Below are 15433 nucleotides of genomic sequence, written 5' to 3'. Positions count from 1 at the left end.
CCCATTTATCAACTAAAGAGGGAGAATAAAAACAGATAGGATGTATTTTACGATCAATATATATATCAATTTGAAATCCGAATCTGGATGGAAACAGAAGAGAACATGTACATCTGCTTGAGATTCTCAACTTATATTCTCTTCAGATATCTTTCAGTAAGTGCCAATATGTAAACATATCTAACTGTTGGTCGTTTCCAGTTAACTGTCATTAAAAATGGAATAAAAAAGGTGGACATGGAAAGTGCCAAAAAGATGAGACAGTGGACAGAAGGGTTCCTCATCTACACATGAGTGTCCTCTAGCGGCTGGGTTGGGAAACTACAGAGGCTTTTGCACAGGACTCATTTCTCTCACTGGCAGTTGGTTGACAGCTCTGAAATGATAAGGGGAGCTGGAGGAGAAATGTTGATTCATCAGTCACTTTCTCCCCATTGAAATGAAAAGCAAAAGAGGCAGAGTGGCAGAATGAATGTGTCGCATCAAAGATTAAATACATGATGCAGACACAAGTTAGAGCTACATTCTTCATGTGTGACACAAGACAAAAGCAAGTGGACCATAACTCTACTATGGCACACATTTATTTATATTTACATTTAAAATAAGTAGAAATTTGTGAACGGTCACAAAAGGGAACATTTTTGGAGGAAAGATAAAAGATGCAATACAAATTTCTTTCCAGTTAACAATAACAGCTAAGCGACTGGCTCAGGACAATCAAAGTCAAAAATACAAAGTCCTATTTCCCTGTGACAAATGACTTCCAATATCAATTCACAGTAGGAGCATTATTGACTTACTTCCTTCAGCTTCTTTGAATGCTGAGTTTGCGTATTTAATATTATGGAATAATAACATAAGAACATTAAATTAATAAAATCACCTTCCTAAAAAACTGACAGGCCTAAACATATTCTTTCCAAAGTAGCAGCAGACGAGGTAGAGAGGCATGTGAGTCCATTAAATAAACATAGAGGCTTAGTAGACATTCCATTGTTTTCTTTAAAATGACAAGTATTTCAATTTACATTGAAACACTGCAGTTACTCCCTGTAAGGGGCACATCAGTTATTATGTTGTCAGACATATCCTGACTATTAGCCCTAGTAAGTGTCCATCTCAATCGCTAGATCCTACAATTCCCACAATGCCACCTGATACCTTGTTGAACCTTTTCATGCTTGGTATACCCCCAGAATGCAATCTGTTATAAATTTGTAGAGTGCAGAAAAATAGAAAGAAAACAGTTAAGTGTGATATGTGAAGTGTGTGTGCATACACTGCCACGTTGCACTGTCACTAAAATAGACAGACCCTTGTTATAAAGAGAAAACTCAGAAACCTATGTCTGCACATCAACCATGAAAAAAACAGGTGTAATAGTGACTATGTCAGTTGTGCTTACAGTTTACAAATAAGAAATTTCAATGAACAGTTTCTCTAAAATGCTTTAAAATGATTGTGTTTTTGCTTGAACTCTCTGAGATGAAGATTGTGTATCGAGGGCTTGTGGGAAAAAAGCATCAAATTGTGGGAATTGTTGGGTGTACATCATCTTTAAGGTCAGGAACTTAATTTGTAAAGAGTCTTGAGTAAATGCTTGTTATGATTTGGCGTTATACAAATCAAATTGAAGTTGTATTATCATTTGGCCCTAACTTCATTAATACTGTATGGATCACTTCTGTACAGTGGTAAATCTTTGGCACCTCTCTACTGACACACCGTCCCACAGGCAAACTGTACACTCTCTGCGGGCTACAGGAAAACAAAAGTTATATATTTCATAGTTTTCAGCTCATTTCTGGGCTAGACTAATACTAATCTTGATTCATTCACAATTAATGCAGTTGAAATTAAATTTTACTTAAACTACAGAGCATGAAAAAATCCCAGAGAAGAGACGCTACAGAAAAGAACATTACAGGCAGCAGATTCATTTATAGCCACTTCCAGGTGCTGATGCAGTGGAACTATATACTGATGAGTATATTTCCTGTCTGTATCAGAATATATGGAAGAACCACAATGCACAGATCAAGCTCTGTACAGGAAGTGTAACTGAGCTCTTTGAATGCACTGACATTGATTCTGTTTCAGTCTGATGTACTTTAGGGCGTACTAGTTATGATATTTTCCATATAATTTATATATATAACAGGATGAAATGAAACTCATAAATTGTTAAATGTATATTTATCAGTTATATACAAATTATTGCACATATTTGTATAAGGAAAACAGTAGGAAATATTAAAGAACACATATGGACGAAAATGTGCTCAAAGCTGACTGAAGGTTGTTTCTTCACTGCATTGGGAGGCAGTTCTGAGAAAATACTGTGTGACTAAAGCCGAAACAGATTAACCAAGACGTCACAGCCGTGGTTTGTGCTTTAGAATGTAGCATGTGACGTCTGCCCCTATCTTCGAGTAGGAGCGCCGTTAAGTAGCATTTAAGAGTGGACTTGATCCCTCATATCATATTTACCAAATTTCTAAGAACATGACTGAATCCCCTAGTCAGTAGATACAACTGGTGAGCATCAGTGTGATCCTCTTTTTAGAATATTCCTATGTACAATCACTCCTTAATCCTGCCGTGAGGAATTGGAAGCCTGTGGTTCTACACCAGCTGCCTAGGTGATGTGCGTGGAGTTACTGGTGCTCCCCTTTTTCTCCAGAGTTCAATGGCATGGCTCGTCTCTGCTTCAGGCCACTTTTTCACACGCTTGCAACACTCTGTGGTTGAAGTCCTGTGGCTGGTCGGCATACACGTAGTGTCCGGCTCCACGGATCGTCTGCACAGAGAATTTGGTGAGGAAGAGAATCAGGTGACTGGAATCAGGAAGCTACATATAGAAGCCACATGAGTGCAGTTTGAATATAAAAGCCATGGTGTCTTTGGTTTAATAATCTTATATTACAGTTCTTCTATGGGAGCATACTGTATCTTAATTGGACTTTTCACAGCAGATCACTCAGGACGGATGTTAAATCCGCCTCGGGACAGGGACTTAATAAAGGTTCAAATTAACATACCAAGTCATTTTAATGGTTTTATCTGGGGGGGGAAATGTAATCAAAAAATTCAATTTTTATGACGGACCTGAGTTTTTAAGAGAAGGAAGTAGATTAATGGAGTTCCCATCATTCACTTTACTATAGCTGTCCTTTTCCTGTTGGTACATGCCAACATGTCTCTGAAAATATATATATAAAGCTGACGTTATTGTATCAAGTGGGAGAGAAGGATTATCCACTGCATTCAGCAATGTCAGCAAGTCTCTCTGTGACTCTACGAACCGAAAACTGAACTGTACTTCCATTTGCATTCATGAGGTCCGGAGAAGAGCAATTTGTTTCAGTACAAACTGTACGCATGTGATATTCTTCAGTGTCCACAAAAACAGGCATGTTTCCCAGAAACTGCAAAAACTTTGGTTGAACACCCAATTCTTTGTATGAGCACAAGTAGAAAGTGATGACTTTTAATACATTGACTAATAGTTACATTAGCCTTAACTGTAAAGCTTTTTCTGACTTTTGATCAACAAATACAATAAATACATTAACTATTATATGCTATTTTAGTCATCAGGAGAAGATGTGTAAAAGCTTATAATATTTTGCTACAATCAAAATTGACTGAAGTTTATATATTTCTGTCATTAAACCCAAAATATCAAGGGAAACATGTTGTCTCCCCAATTAACACCATTCTGAAATATGTGCGTTAATTCATTTCCTTTTCTGTCCACCAGGACACTTTAAACTCACAATGATCTCCACATGAGAGTGTGGCCTCATCTTTTTGATGGTGGAGCCAGAGTTGCTGTCGACACTGGACCGGGAGCCGTAGATAATGGTGATGGGGATTTGCGGCTGCAGCTGGTCCATCCTCTGCAGCATTGGTCTCTTTGCCCAGCCATAGGGAATGGTCATATTCTTAAAAGCCGTTTCTCCGCTGTGAACAAACAAGCAATTGAACATGATGATGTCAAGACATAAAAGTGAGTAGTAAAACTGAAATGAAAGTCAACTACAGCAAATGCAATGAAGTGCTTTCATTCCAGTTGTTTACATGAGCAGCGAGAATGAGGCTTGTTAGGGAAACAGTAACAGAGGCAGCGAGAGACAGACCTGGGGGTCTGCACATTCAGGTGGTAGATGTACTCTGACACAGTGTTGTCACTGAACATGGAGGAGAACTTCTTCTTGAAGTCAGGTCTCAGAGTTTGGACAAGGGTGGGACCTGTAGGTGCCAAAGAAGAGATGCTGGGACAATGGGAAGGGTCATTGTGCACAACGGTACCAGGGTTTCACCTTAAATTATCTTCTGGACCAAATCATAAGAAATCAGCTTTACAAGAGTAGATGCGCATTCATGTGCTCATCATATCGCAAGTATTGATAAGTTGTCAATCACATATAAATTTTGTACAGCTGACAACATATTTGCTATTTTTCAAACATTGTCAGTCTATGCCTCAAATGTTCTCTTTTACCCTGTATTCATACCCTCTTCTTTCATCTATCTTTTACCAAGTCATTGCTCCAGTCTTACCCAGTGGTCCGACCAGTCGCAGGCCAGCCAGGGGGTTGAACGGGCTGAACATGGCTCCGAGGGCTTTGATCCACACCGGGATGGGACGGTCAGACTCTTCTGTGTCTGGGCGCTCAGGGAAACCCCAGGGCTCCACCAGAACTATCTGCTTTATTCTGCAGGTCAGAGAAAAAATACATTGTGTGCTTTTTGGACTATTTAATGTTCTGTTATGGGAAATATATTAAACAGACCTGTGAATATATCTTAAAATAAATTAAAGTGAAAAGTTCAACATTTTGAGAAATAAGGTTTGTGTAGCTTGTGTGTAAGGACTGGAAACCGGAGGACACAACAAACCTGCATGCTCTGTCTAATGGTAGCAAAATCTGCCTACAATTAGCACTAAGCTAAATACAAAATGGACAAGTTATGTCTTGTTTGATCACTGTGGACATAAAAGCTAAGAGTAAAAATTATTCTTCATCTTATTGTCTACCAGAGGTTGCCAGGCAACCATCTGACATCTCGAGGAAATCAAGTGCAAGCGAAGGTAATGGTGTCCTGGCACCAGCTTAATTAATAAGAGAAACAAGTGTGTGAGGGTCAATTTTCTCATCTTCTGTAACTTTAAGCCTTAATGCTGCTATGGCCACGTGGACCACTTTGTACCCCTGCTTCTTCACCTTCTCATACTCCTTCTTCCTGATGTTACTGTCAGCTGGAATTGCCAACTGATAGCAACTGTCTCTGGAGCCTAAAACCCCACAGGGTCTTGTTGTTCTTAACCACTTTCCATGATTGGGACTTGGGTACTTCTAATCCAAACCCAGAAGTGTCCATATCCATTCTTTGCCCTGATCTGGTTCAGGGGGTTCAGCCATATGTTGAACACGCTGGAGGTGACCTGTATAATGGCATTAAGGTTGACTTTCAGGGTTGTTTTCCCATAGCCACATTTATTTATCGATGATGGTTTTCATAGCGCTGTTAGCCTAGTAATTTAACAAGCAATCTAGTATCCATGTATAAGGCACAGAGGTTTTCTTGTAGTCAATCAAGGCTGTGCAGATTTGATCTGTCTAGTCTTAGAGATTCGGGCGATGATGACTAATGGCCTTTCTGAGTTTTGCTCACACAAATCACCAAATGACAGGAAGAGGAAATTGTGAATTATTATCCAAACTGTGGTTCAATTTGATCTACTGTACTTTTTGTAGCTGTATGAGCACAGTTTTCCTCTGCACTCAATTCTGAACTTCCACATAAAGCTGGTTTTGATGATTCAGTTAAAATTCAACCATCAGACTGCTGTTCCTTGCCTTGTCTGTTGTAGCGATCTTGTTGTGCTTTGTGAGTGCAGTTGAATTCTAATTTCATTCCTTACGCCCATAAATAACTGTGTGGAGAAAGATGGCCGCGGAAAATTATCAAGTAGTTGCCATCAGTGTTTACTGTAGCCCGTCTAATGAGAATGTGCGGTGTTGAAATCAAAGCAATTCTTAATTTGTTGTGTCATCAATTATTTTGCTATTATTTGTCAAAAACTGTAGACGACTCTGCTCTGTGCATGGCAGGATACACATATAAAACACTTGTCTGTTAGATTAGTCTAATAAACCTGCCAGCTACCTCTTAAAGTTGGCCAGAAGGTCTAATTTGCTTGCTTTGAATGTTCCAGGGTGAATCACATCATCTTAGCGTATAACTCGTTAAACTGTTATCACACTTAAAATTGCTCATATCAACCAGGTCAGCCCAAATGATGAAATAGTGTTAAGTAAAAAATATGGCTTCAGTAAGATAATAGAAATCACGTAAACTCCACCTACCTGCCTGGATACTTAATGGAGTATGACACAGCCAGGTATCCTCCCAGGTTGTGTCCCAGCAATATCATGGACTCCAGACCCATTTTAGCTCTCCATTGCTCAATAGACTCCACAAACTGGTCCTCTACCTCCTTTGTGTCTGAAGAGAACCGAGGTCTGCTGCTCTGACCAAAACCCAGCAGGTCCAGAGCAAAGACTGGCCGACACTGAGAGAGAGCATCCAGGTTCTGGGCCCAAAGACCCACACCAGCGCCGAACCCATGGAGCAGAACCAAAGGGGTTTTCTCTTTCACACGGACATTGCTTAAGGTCAAGGTCCACAGCAGGTTGTCACTGGATATGGGGACATACTTTTTGGTGAAAGAACTGTCTACACCTGTCAACACAGCAAAGAGAGGAATGACAAGGTAAATTTGAAAAAAGATGATTAAAGATAATTATTTCCTTTCACCACCTGAACTCCTACAGACGATGTGGTACAAACATGCACAACATTAGAGGCGTAGGACTGATCCTTACATCGGAGCATCATGTCCTCTGCAGCCTTTAGCTGGCTCTGAGAAGAGGGGCACCATGATGGGAGCCAACCGGGGATCCAGCACCACCTACACAGAGAGAAGGTTTATGAGCACCGTCCTCATGAACTAGAGGGTATACAGGGACACTATGTCACACAGAGATGGAGAAAAAAAGATAAATAAATCAGCTGATTTTAGGGTATGAATTCAGGAATTTTATTAAAAACAACACATTACAACTTCAGGACTGAATGTTAGTTAGTGTTTATTGTGATTATGAGCCTCAAATCCAAAATCCTCTATATCAGCTGCTCAGTGTTACTCTGAACGAGGCAGAGGGTACTTCCCAAATATCATAGACGATGGACACAGTGTGGTTTTAAAGTTGTAAAAAACATGGATGATGAAAGATATCTTTTGTTATTTGGTTCAATCTCGGACTTCAATACGATTTATCGTTTTGACAGCTCAGTGCAGCCTGATGAACTAACAACGTGAAACAAAGTTTCTGCAGGGGAACCGAAAGGCAACCATGACCTCATACCCACAGTGACTTCATGTGGTCCAGTCCACACACATTTACACCACATGGATTTACCCATTTACTACATGCATATTCTCACTATTACCTCCACCTGTAAGTGACTCTAAATGAAATTCTCAATTTCATACACACGTGCTACATCCTCCTTACCTTGTAATGTTACTGTGTCTGCACCTCCTACACAGACTCACCTGCACCACCTCTATAAATTCCTCTGCTCCATCAATAAATTCATGTGTTTAGGAAAAATTTACATTTTATGTTATCTGATAAATGTACTTTGTTGTAATTTTGTATTGTTTGCTGACTTAAAAAATCCTCAAAGATCATTATTATTCATGCATGTGTTAGATATTTCACAATGAGTGATGGATAGGTGTTTCTAATATTTTGACTACCCTCAGTGATATAACTGGACTAAACCAAATATTATTAAAATAATGAGTTTCCCAGCATCACAAAGTATGACCTACAAAATAACTAGTTTTGTAAAAAAAAAAAAAACTTCATGAAGGTAGGATTTTTTGCAGTGCTGTTGATTTTGACTGGATTCATTTTTAGCCACAGAGGAATTACCTAATAAACTGCTAACTGGAAATTGCAGTGTCCAAAGTGATAAACCAGGAAGTTAATCCAAACAATGTATTGCGGGTTCCTCTTCTCCAACACCAGAGATGGACAAATGCAAAGTACAGCACCATGTGTCCGTGTCTGATATTGTTTATTGACAAAAACCTAATTGGAAATTCACAAAATGACACATCTATTACCGTGTGTTTAGAAAGTTAGCCATGATTATGCATCAATAAAAAGTTTAACTGTAGTTCACTAAATGTTTCTCAGTTCTCTGAGAGGTCAATTACTTCATCGCACTTGTGTAAGTTACACCCTGGAACATTGTTGGAGAAACTTTGTCCTTCAGCCTTCCAGTGTCAAACTCTGTACCTATATCATTCTGCAGAGAGAACCTCCTAAAAAAGTAAGAAAACCTCCTTACTAAGAGGACAGGGACTTGATCATTAACAACAAGAGCACAAGAGATGTGTGGACACTCAGACTTACTGTATTGTTTTGTCCACGTAGCTCCACAAACTGCTGACCACACTGTGAACACCAACAACAGACATCATTCTCTGAACAACGCTGCAGCCAGATCATGGTGAAACAAAAAGTGAAAGAAGTGGACGAGGACAAACAGCAGCGGCTGAGTAGTGACAGGGTTGAGTTACAGCCTTGAACATCTCTATCTGTGCATCTCCTTTGTGCCTGTGCAGTGCATTGGCTCATATTCAATCCCTTTCACTGTATATAAAACGTTTACACTGTATGTACTAGTTCAATTTCATAAATATGTTTAATATTAGTTGCCCTATTATTACTTTACGGATGTCTATTTTTTGCTGTCTCCTCTCAACTATAATCTATGACAGATCAAGTGTGTAAACGTACATGTGAGCTCGGTATGTTTCTCCCTTCAGTGTCATGTCAGTGTTCATGTGTGTTAACTTGAACTTCAGCTGGTGCCGGACTTTTGTCAACTAGTTCAGCTTTGCCAGTTTATGACATCATGCAGGTACATTTTCCTGGATTACTCAGAACTACACAGAACTACTCAGAACTACACAGAACTACTCAGAACTACTCAGTACCGCTGTAATAACGATTAGACGTGTTGACTGTCGCTAATGAGTGTTTGGAGAAAGTACTCACCCTGTGCTCACTGTCACCGCTTGCTCGGCCATACTGCAACAACACTTCTCGCGTCACGTGTGCTGGCAGCCTTTTTACATTAGGTCACAATGAATGAAGACGTTTGATTTACTGTCTGGGGAGGAGGGGTAGGAAGGCCCCGCTCCGCACACACGCCCGGGAAGCTTCAGTCCCCGCCCGGGTCGGCGTCTCTTTTCTCGTCCGCGCTGATAAACAGGCGCACTCAGCGTCAGAAGCGTAATACGGAAGTAGCTGCGCTGTCAACCCCAAACAGAGAAGAGGGCTGCGGTGAGTAGAGCAATAACTGTTGTTCTTCATTTGGACACATGAACACATGTTGTGTTATGTCCACACGAGCAGTGACATGAACTGTAAAAGTTACAGTAAGAAGACGTTTGCGGATGTGACTGCTCCAGTCTATGGCACTGTCTCGTCCTATGGGTGCAGGAGCCTCTACACACACACACACACACACACACACACACACACACACACACACACACACACACTATAGAGGTATGACGTTTATACAACAATCTGACTGTTCACACATCAGCAGCTCAGCCGCCCCGAGGCAGGAGCACACACACACACACACACACACACACACACACAGACACACACACACACACAGACACACACACTCACACTCACACACACATAGATCAGGGTGAGAGCCAAACTACAGACACACACACACAGAGAAAAAGAGAGTACAGAGCTATACAGAGAGCGAGCAAGAGAGATCAGGGTAAGTATAAGGCTACATATTCTCACACGCACACACACAGACACACACACACACACACACACACACACACACACACAGAGAGAAAGAGAGTACAGAGCTATACAGAGAGCAAGCAAGAGAGATCAGGGTAAGTATCAGGCTACATATTCTCACAAACACACACACACACACATTAAATGTGTATTCCTCATAGAGAATGAATCCTGCTCTCTTCCCTTTAATGCTTTCGTCACTGACACGCCTCGCTGCCACATAACCCACCCGCCCTCCCCTGACTGTGTGAGTCGATCAGCTGTTTCTGTCAGTAGACTGTCTGTCATCTGTTCCCCAGGCCTCAAGCCTCACAGTTTATGGATCTGCGATAAATCAATTGACCGTGCACATATTATCATCGATTTGCCTGGTGATGATGAGCTCATGCTGTTAGTCAGAGTTCAGTGTACATACCGGGGTGGAAACACCCTGACACTCCTTCTGTAAACCTATGGTGCAGTTAGAAAAGTTCTTCCTACCTGGTTTATCTGCAATGAATATTTTATAGTCATTGTATTTCAATGAAACTGAATTTGCTTCATCACTGTTCACATTGCATGTTGTCTATTTCAAAGGTTTGTTCAAAATAACTAAGCTCTGTAATTCCGCTCAATATTAAGCTAAATAATCTGGTGGTGATTGACCATGTTGCCAACTGCTGCTGTAGTTTATCCGAGGATGTGGAAGAAGACATGATCAACTCGGTCCGCAGACTGACAGTTAGCACACTGTCATTTACTGCTACAGAGCACTGGTTGCCTGTTAATTAAATTTGTATTAATATTTAAGGAATTGCCTGTACAAATCAAACCCAACTGGGCACTACACTTCCCTGGGCATTTAACAATACTTATACCAAGTGTGAAGCAGATAAGTTGAACAGTTTACAAGATATGTGCTCTACACACAGATAGAAAGTCTGTGGAATTAATAGGTTGATTATTCCCTTTATTTTACACTTTATTAGGAACACGATGGGTAGTTCATCTCAAACGGCTTCAGTACTTCTTGTCATTGATTTCACAAGCTGTGATTCGCTGATTCCCATGCTGACGTGACTGCATCACATCATTTCTGCAGATCTCTTAACTTCAAGTTCATTCTGCCAATCTCCTTCTCTACCACATCACTAAGGTCTTACTGAAGTTAATGGAATTCCCTATCGGGGAAACAGTTTAGGTTTACTTTGTGCCATGGAGTATTATCCTGCTGGAGGTAGCCAATAAAAGATGGTAAACTGTGTCTATAAACAGGGTCAGCAACCGTACTCAGATAGGCACTGACTTTAATATGATTGATTGGGATTAAGGGTCCAAAGTTTGTGAAGAAAACATTCCCAACACCATTACATCATCATCACCAGCAGCCTGGACTGTTGACTCGAGACAGTTTGGCTCCATCGTTTCAAACTGTTGACTCTAGATTCTGAGTCCACTATCTGCAGCCTCATCAAAAATCCAGATTCGCTTCCCAGTCGTCAACTCTCCAGCTTCAGTGAACCTGTGTCCAGTGCAGCCTCAGGTTTCTGTTCTTGCAGGAGTGGAACCCGGCGTGGTCTCTGCTGCTGTTGTAGATCGTCCACCTTCATGTTAGACCTGTTGTTCATTCTGAGTACTGCTCACCAAAATTGTAAAGAGAGGTTATCTGAGTTACCGTAGCCTTTCTGGTGGCTCCAACCAGTCTGACCATTCTCCTCTGGCCTCTCTTATCAACACAGAACTGGTGTTCACTGGATGTTTTTTATTTTTGGCTGAGTAAAAATTCTAGAGATTGTTGTGGCTGATAGGATATTAATCGCCTTGTGAAAAGGTTGAGTCATTCCTGTTAGACTAGGCCCTTTGTTCCACATTATCACTGCTCTGTTATATTATTCTTATTATTTCTTTTGATTGAACTTGGTGCACACTTGGATTGTTTGGTGTTTGGTAATGAATGTCAGCGATATCAGAGAAATTCAGTGATTATCATTGAGCTCTGAACATTATGTGTGAAAAGCCTTTGTTTTTGTTTACATCAGCCCCAAAGTGTCAAGTGGTCAAATACCAACAACAACCTAATTAAGTTTCCAGAGAAATAAAAAGTGTTTTATATCTTTTTACATTCAGGAAATTACTTTAATCAGATTTATGGCTGGGAAACAAATAGAAGACCACTTCTTCACTTGTCATTTCACACTTCTTTCCTGTGTAGGCACTCAGGGAGAAGGGATGTCGCCAGAGACGCCATCAGTTGACAGCAGTGGCTCCACGTTCACTCCTCTGGTGGTGGTGGAGCTGGCCTCAGATACCAAGGAGGAGGCAATTGGATGGCTGCTGGGCAGGATAAGAGACAAACAGCAAAATGGAGGTAGAGTTCTTCTTCTCTCTCCTAACATTTAATTTTTTCATCCAGTGTTTTTAATCCTGCCATTTTCCCAGGTGCTGAGATGCTGGTGGAGCAGCTGGGCCCTGGGGTCGGGGCTCAGGAGAAGCAAAACCCCAACATGTTCCTCGTGGGGGCCTCCTGGCAGAGGCTGCTCTCTGGTGCTGAGGAGGTGGGCCTCTTCAAGGAGTTCACTGATGGATCCATGAGGGCGTTCACCTCCAACAACAAGCACAACTTCAAAGACTATAAAGGTGAAGTTTAGGGGATTCTGCATGAAGGCCGTTGTTTGGTTTCTGAATTGAACTCTGGACACTGCTGTGATGTTACGTGACCCGTAACTGTTTCACCACCAGGGTTCTTCTATTAATGGTATTTGAAAGCACCCTGATTATAAAACCCTAGTTTTATACTTATTTGTTTATTTGACCAAACAATGATAATTTATCAAATAGTGATATTTCATTTCTTGATTAGCTTGTCGACAGAATGAATAATCTTTGTCAATTTGAATTTAAGCAAACATTTTTCTCTGTTATATATCAATGTTAATCTAATCTCTTTGGTTTTTGGACTTTTGATCAGACAAAATATTCATAGATGTCTTGGCTCCGAGAAAATACAATCCATATAATTCACTTTTTTATTTTATTTTGAAGCAATAATAATTAAATCATTATTGTATAATTAAATGCTGCTGGAAATTGCCTGTTTGGAGCTTTGCTGAATTATACCCACTTTTCTAAAGTAGTATGTCTAATCATGAAAATTCTTCAAAAGTCAAATGAATTGTAGTTTCAGAACAAACCGTAGTCTCTGTAATTGTCACACTGCAGTGTTCGTTTCACTCTTACATGCCTGTCTTTTGAGTGTCATGGTGACTGTTTATCTCGGACCTGCTCAGGTGATGGAGACAGTTTCCTCAGCATGGCCGAGTGCCAGTACATCATTAAACATGAGCTGGACACGTTAAGAGCCAAAGATGAAACTCATGTTCCAGGATACACGCAGGTCAAGCTCTACCCTGGAAAGTCCATCGGTAAGTGATTGTCCACGCCTCTAACTAATTCAGGCCACTTTTGGCACCATTGGTTGACATGTGGTGTCGCTTTGGCAAACAGCAGCAGATTGCCCTTGTGCCATGCTTCCTTGCGGCCTGTGGGCTGAATGTGGAATGTGGTCCAAATCTGGGCCGAAACTCTTTTGCTAAGTGGGGATCTTTCCTAATGTGTCTGGTACAAAAGCAGATGTGGTTATTTTATCGATACAAGTTCTTTGATTCTCCTATAAATTAACTACATCTCATTATCATCATCATCACCAGAACTATTAACACTCAGCTAATCAGTTAGTCCACTCCACTTTCTGATAAATATTTAATCAGAAACATTCTCTGGCTCAAGCTGCTCTTCAGTGAATATGAATTACTCCTTTCTTCTGTTTTTGAAATTTTCATAAATATACAAAATTATGGTTTATGGTATTTGTTATACAAAATAAGTAATGTAGAGATGTCACCTTGGACCAATGAATCACTTAATGGGCCTGTTTCATTAATTGTGCTACAGACTAAACCCTGATTTACTTGCAAAAATATTCAGTGAATCAATGCAGAACAGAAATAACAGTTAAATGTTGTTCTAAATGGATAATGAATGTTTTTTAATTATCTGACACCAAACCTATTGTGGTGCATATGCATTACATATATTTAGTTATTATTGTAATGATTATAAGTTGTAATGAAATAAGGCAGTAAAACTCTGCCTTCACCAGACTAAACACAGTATGTCTGCCTGTGTCTGTTGTATGGAAACAATAAATATGCAAATGCCGCGAAATATTCCCAACATGAGATAAGAAAGCAATGAACGTTCAGTGGAGATAGGCTTCCTCTATTCAGTGGCTGTCTTTGAAAAATGGTGTTAAAGCAGAATGTAATCATTTTCGACAAATGATGCACTCAAGAAATGGCAGATAAAATGATAGAGTTTTCATGTACTTCTACTTAGTCACTCCGTGTCAGACAATAGGAATTATTGCTATATAGACAGTGCACTGTGGAGAATGGGCTAGCTCCTATAGTAATTATGTGCCTGAATGTAAAACTTATTTTTTTAAAGAAGTTTAAGCTGCATTTTTAATTGTTGAGGGAGTTCAGACAAACAAAAGTGAGGGATAAAAATGCAGCAACATCTGTCTTTAATTCAAACCTCTGAGCTAATAAGTCTTTATCAAAACACCTTATTGTGACTTTTCAGCTTATCATCATTTAGATTATAAAATAAGATCAGTTTGGTTTGATAGTGACGGTGAAGTACATTCATTACAGAAAAGTCACCACACAGGAAGTAACTATTTTCTTTCCATGTTAGTTCGCAGGATGCAGTCCAAAGGAATCTTGATCCAACTGTTTCCTATCCACGAGAGGGAGGAGCTGAAGAGACTGTCTTTCTCCTGGTACAAGAAGGTGAAGTTGTCCCTGCAGCCTCTTGGTAAGTGGAAGAAATAGCCAGAGTGTGATCTGGGAACAAAATTGGGGAGTGTGGGTAGTTTTTTTTGAAGTGTTGATTATTCATGAAAATAAATCATGGACCACAGTAGGTCTATATAAACTCTATTATTTGATAATGAACTATAATAATTTTTTTAATGACCTAACTTTAACTTTGCAGGAATATTTCAATTCATACATATTCATATTTATATATTTAATAGATATTTAATAAATGCAATATCACACTGTCCTGTCAACATTAAAATGATAGGCATTACTTATGGTCTATTGGTAAAGTAGAATTAATCCCTTATTCCATTGTTGGCTGTTTTTCATGGTGTTCGCTGAAGTGTGTTTGGATTAGAGGTTGTACTCTAGACTCTAACCTACCACCACCCATTTCTTTTAAACTGAACTTGCTGTCATGGCAGTTACTCTGATGTTGGGCTGATTTCTGGATTTATAAACCGGTTGCCAAATTGTTAGTTGAGCTGTTGTTTGCAACCTGCTGTCATCCTTTTAACAAGCAGCCTAACCGACAACTCAGGGTGAACATACATAAATGTTTATTAAGATTAGATCAGGCAGTCTTCACCAGGTTCGGTGAGGTAAAGTTGTGAAAATGGAGTTGTCCCCCCC

At 40.0% G+C, this 15433-nt stretch overlaps 2 protein-coding genes across 4 annotated transcripts in view; one reads left to right on the top strand and one right to left on the bottom strand.

Annotated features, from left to right (window-relative positions):
- Positions 1-568: 568 nt before the first annotated feature.
- On the bottom strand, positions 569-9339 carry abhd5a (abhydrolase domain containing 5a). Its single transcript, XM_053431947.1, has 8 exons — positions 9153-9339; positions 8505-8546; positions 6900-6985; positions 6381-6756; positions 4570-4724; positions 4146-4257; positions 3783-3969; positions 569-2803 (listed from the first exon to the last, which is right to left on the bottom strand). Exons 1-8 carry the CDS (start codon positions 9182-9184, stop codon positions 2714-2716), a joined length of 1080 nt encoding a protein of 359 aa, XP_053287922.1. The 5' UTR covers positions 9185-9339; the 3' UTR covers positions 569-2713.
- Positions 9265-15433, top strand: part of ano10a (anoctamin 10a) — a 26681-nt gene continuing 20512 nt past the window's right edge. Inside the window, exons 1-5 of one of the 3 annotated variants that reach the window (XM_053431946.1) lie at positions 9265-9440; positions 12127-12282; positions 12354-12551; positions 13202-13336; positions 14673-14792. In XM_053431946.1, coding sequence (XP_053287921.1) covers positions 12144-12282; positions 12354-12551; positions 13202-13336; positions 14673-14792 — 592 coding nt within the window. In that variant the 5' untranslated portion in view covers positions 9265-9440; positions 12127-12143. Of the gene's footprint in view, positions 9441-9814; positions 9904-9973; positions 10031-12126; positions 12283-12353; positions 12552-13201; positions 13337-14672; positions 14793-15433 lie in introns of those variants that run through there. The other 2 variants (XM_053431944.1, XM_053431945.1) reach the window with 2 other exon arrangements.

This window comes from Pleuronectes platessa, chromosome 10 (genome assembly GCF_947347685.1).
Source record: "Pleuronectes platessa chromosome 10, fPlePla1.1, whole genome shotgun sequence".
NCBI classification, from domain to species: Eukaryota; Metazoa; Chordata; class Actinopteri; order Pleuronectiformes; family Pleuronectidae; genus Pleuronectes; species Pleuronectes platessa.
This window is presented reverse-complemented; position numbering and strand designations above follow the sequence as displayed.

Bases quoted from the DNA above. Each gene is read 5' to 3' on its own strand.
- abhd5a (XM_053431947.1), bottom strand. From the start codon at position 9,184: ATGGCCGAGCAAGCGGTGACAGTGAGCACAGG. The intron at 4,258-4,569 runs GTAAGACTGGAG...TGGCACCTACAG, and splicing joins GCGACTGGTCGGACCACTGG to GTCCCACCCTTGTCCAAACT. The intron at 3,970-4,145 runs GTCTGTCTCTCG...GTTTGTTCACAG, and splicing joins CTGAATGTGCAGACCCCCAG to CGGAGAAACGGCTTTTAAGA.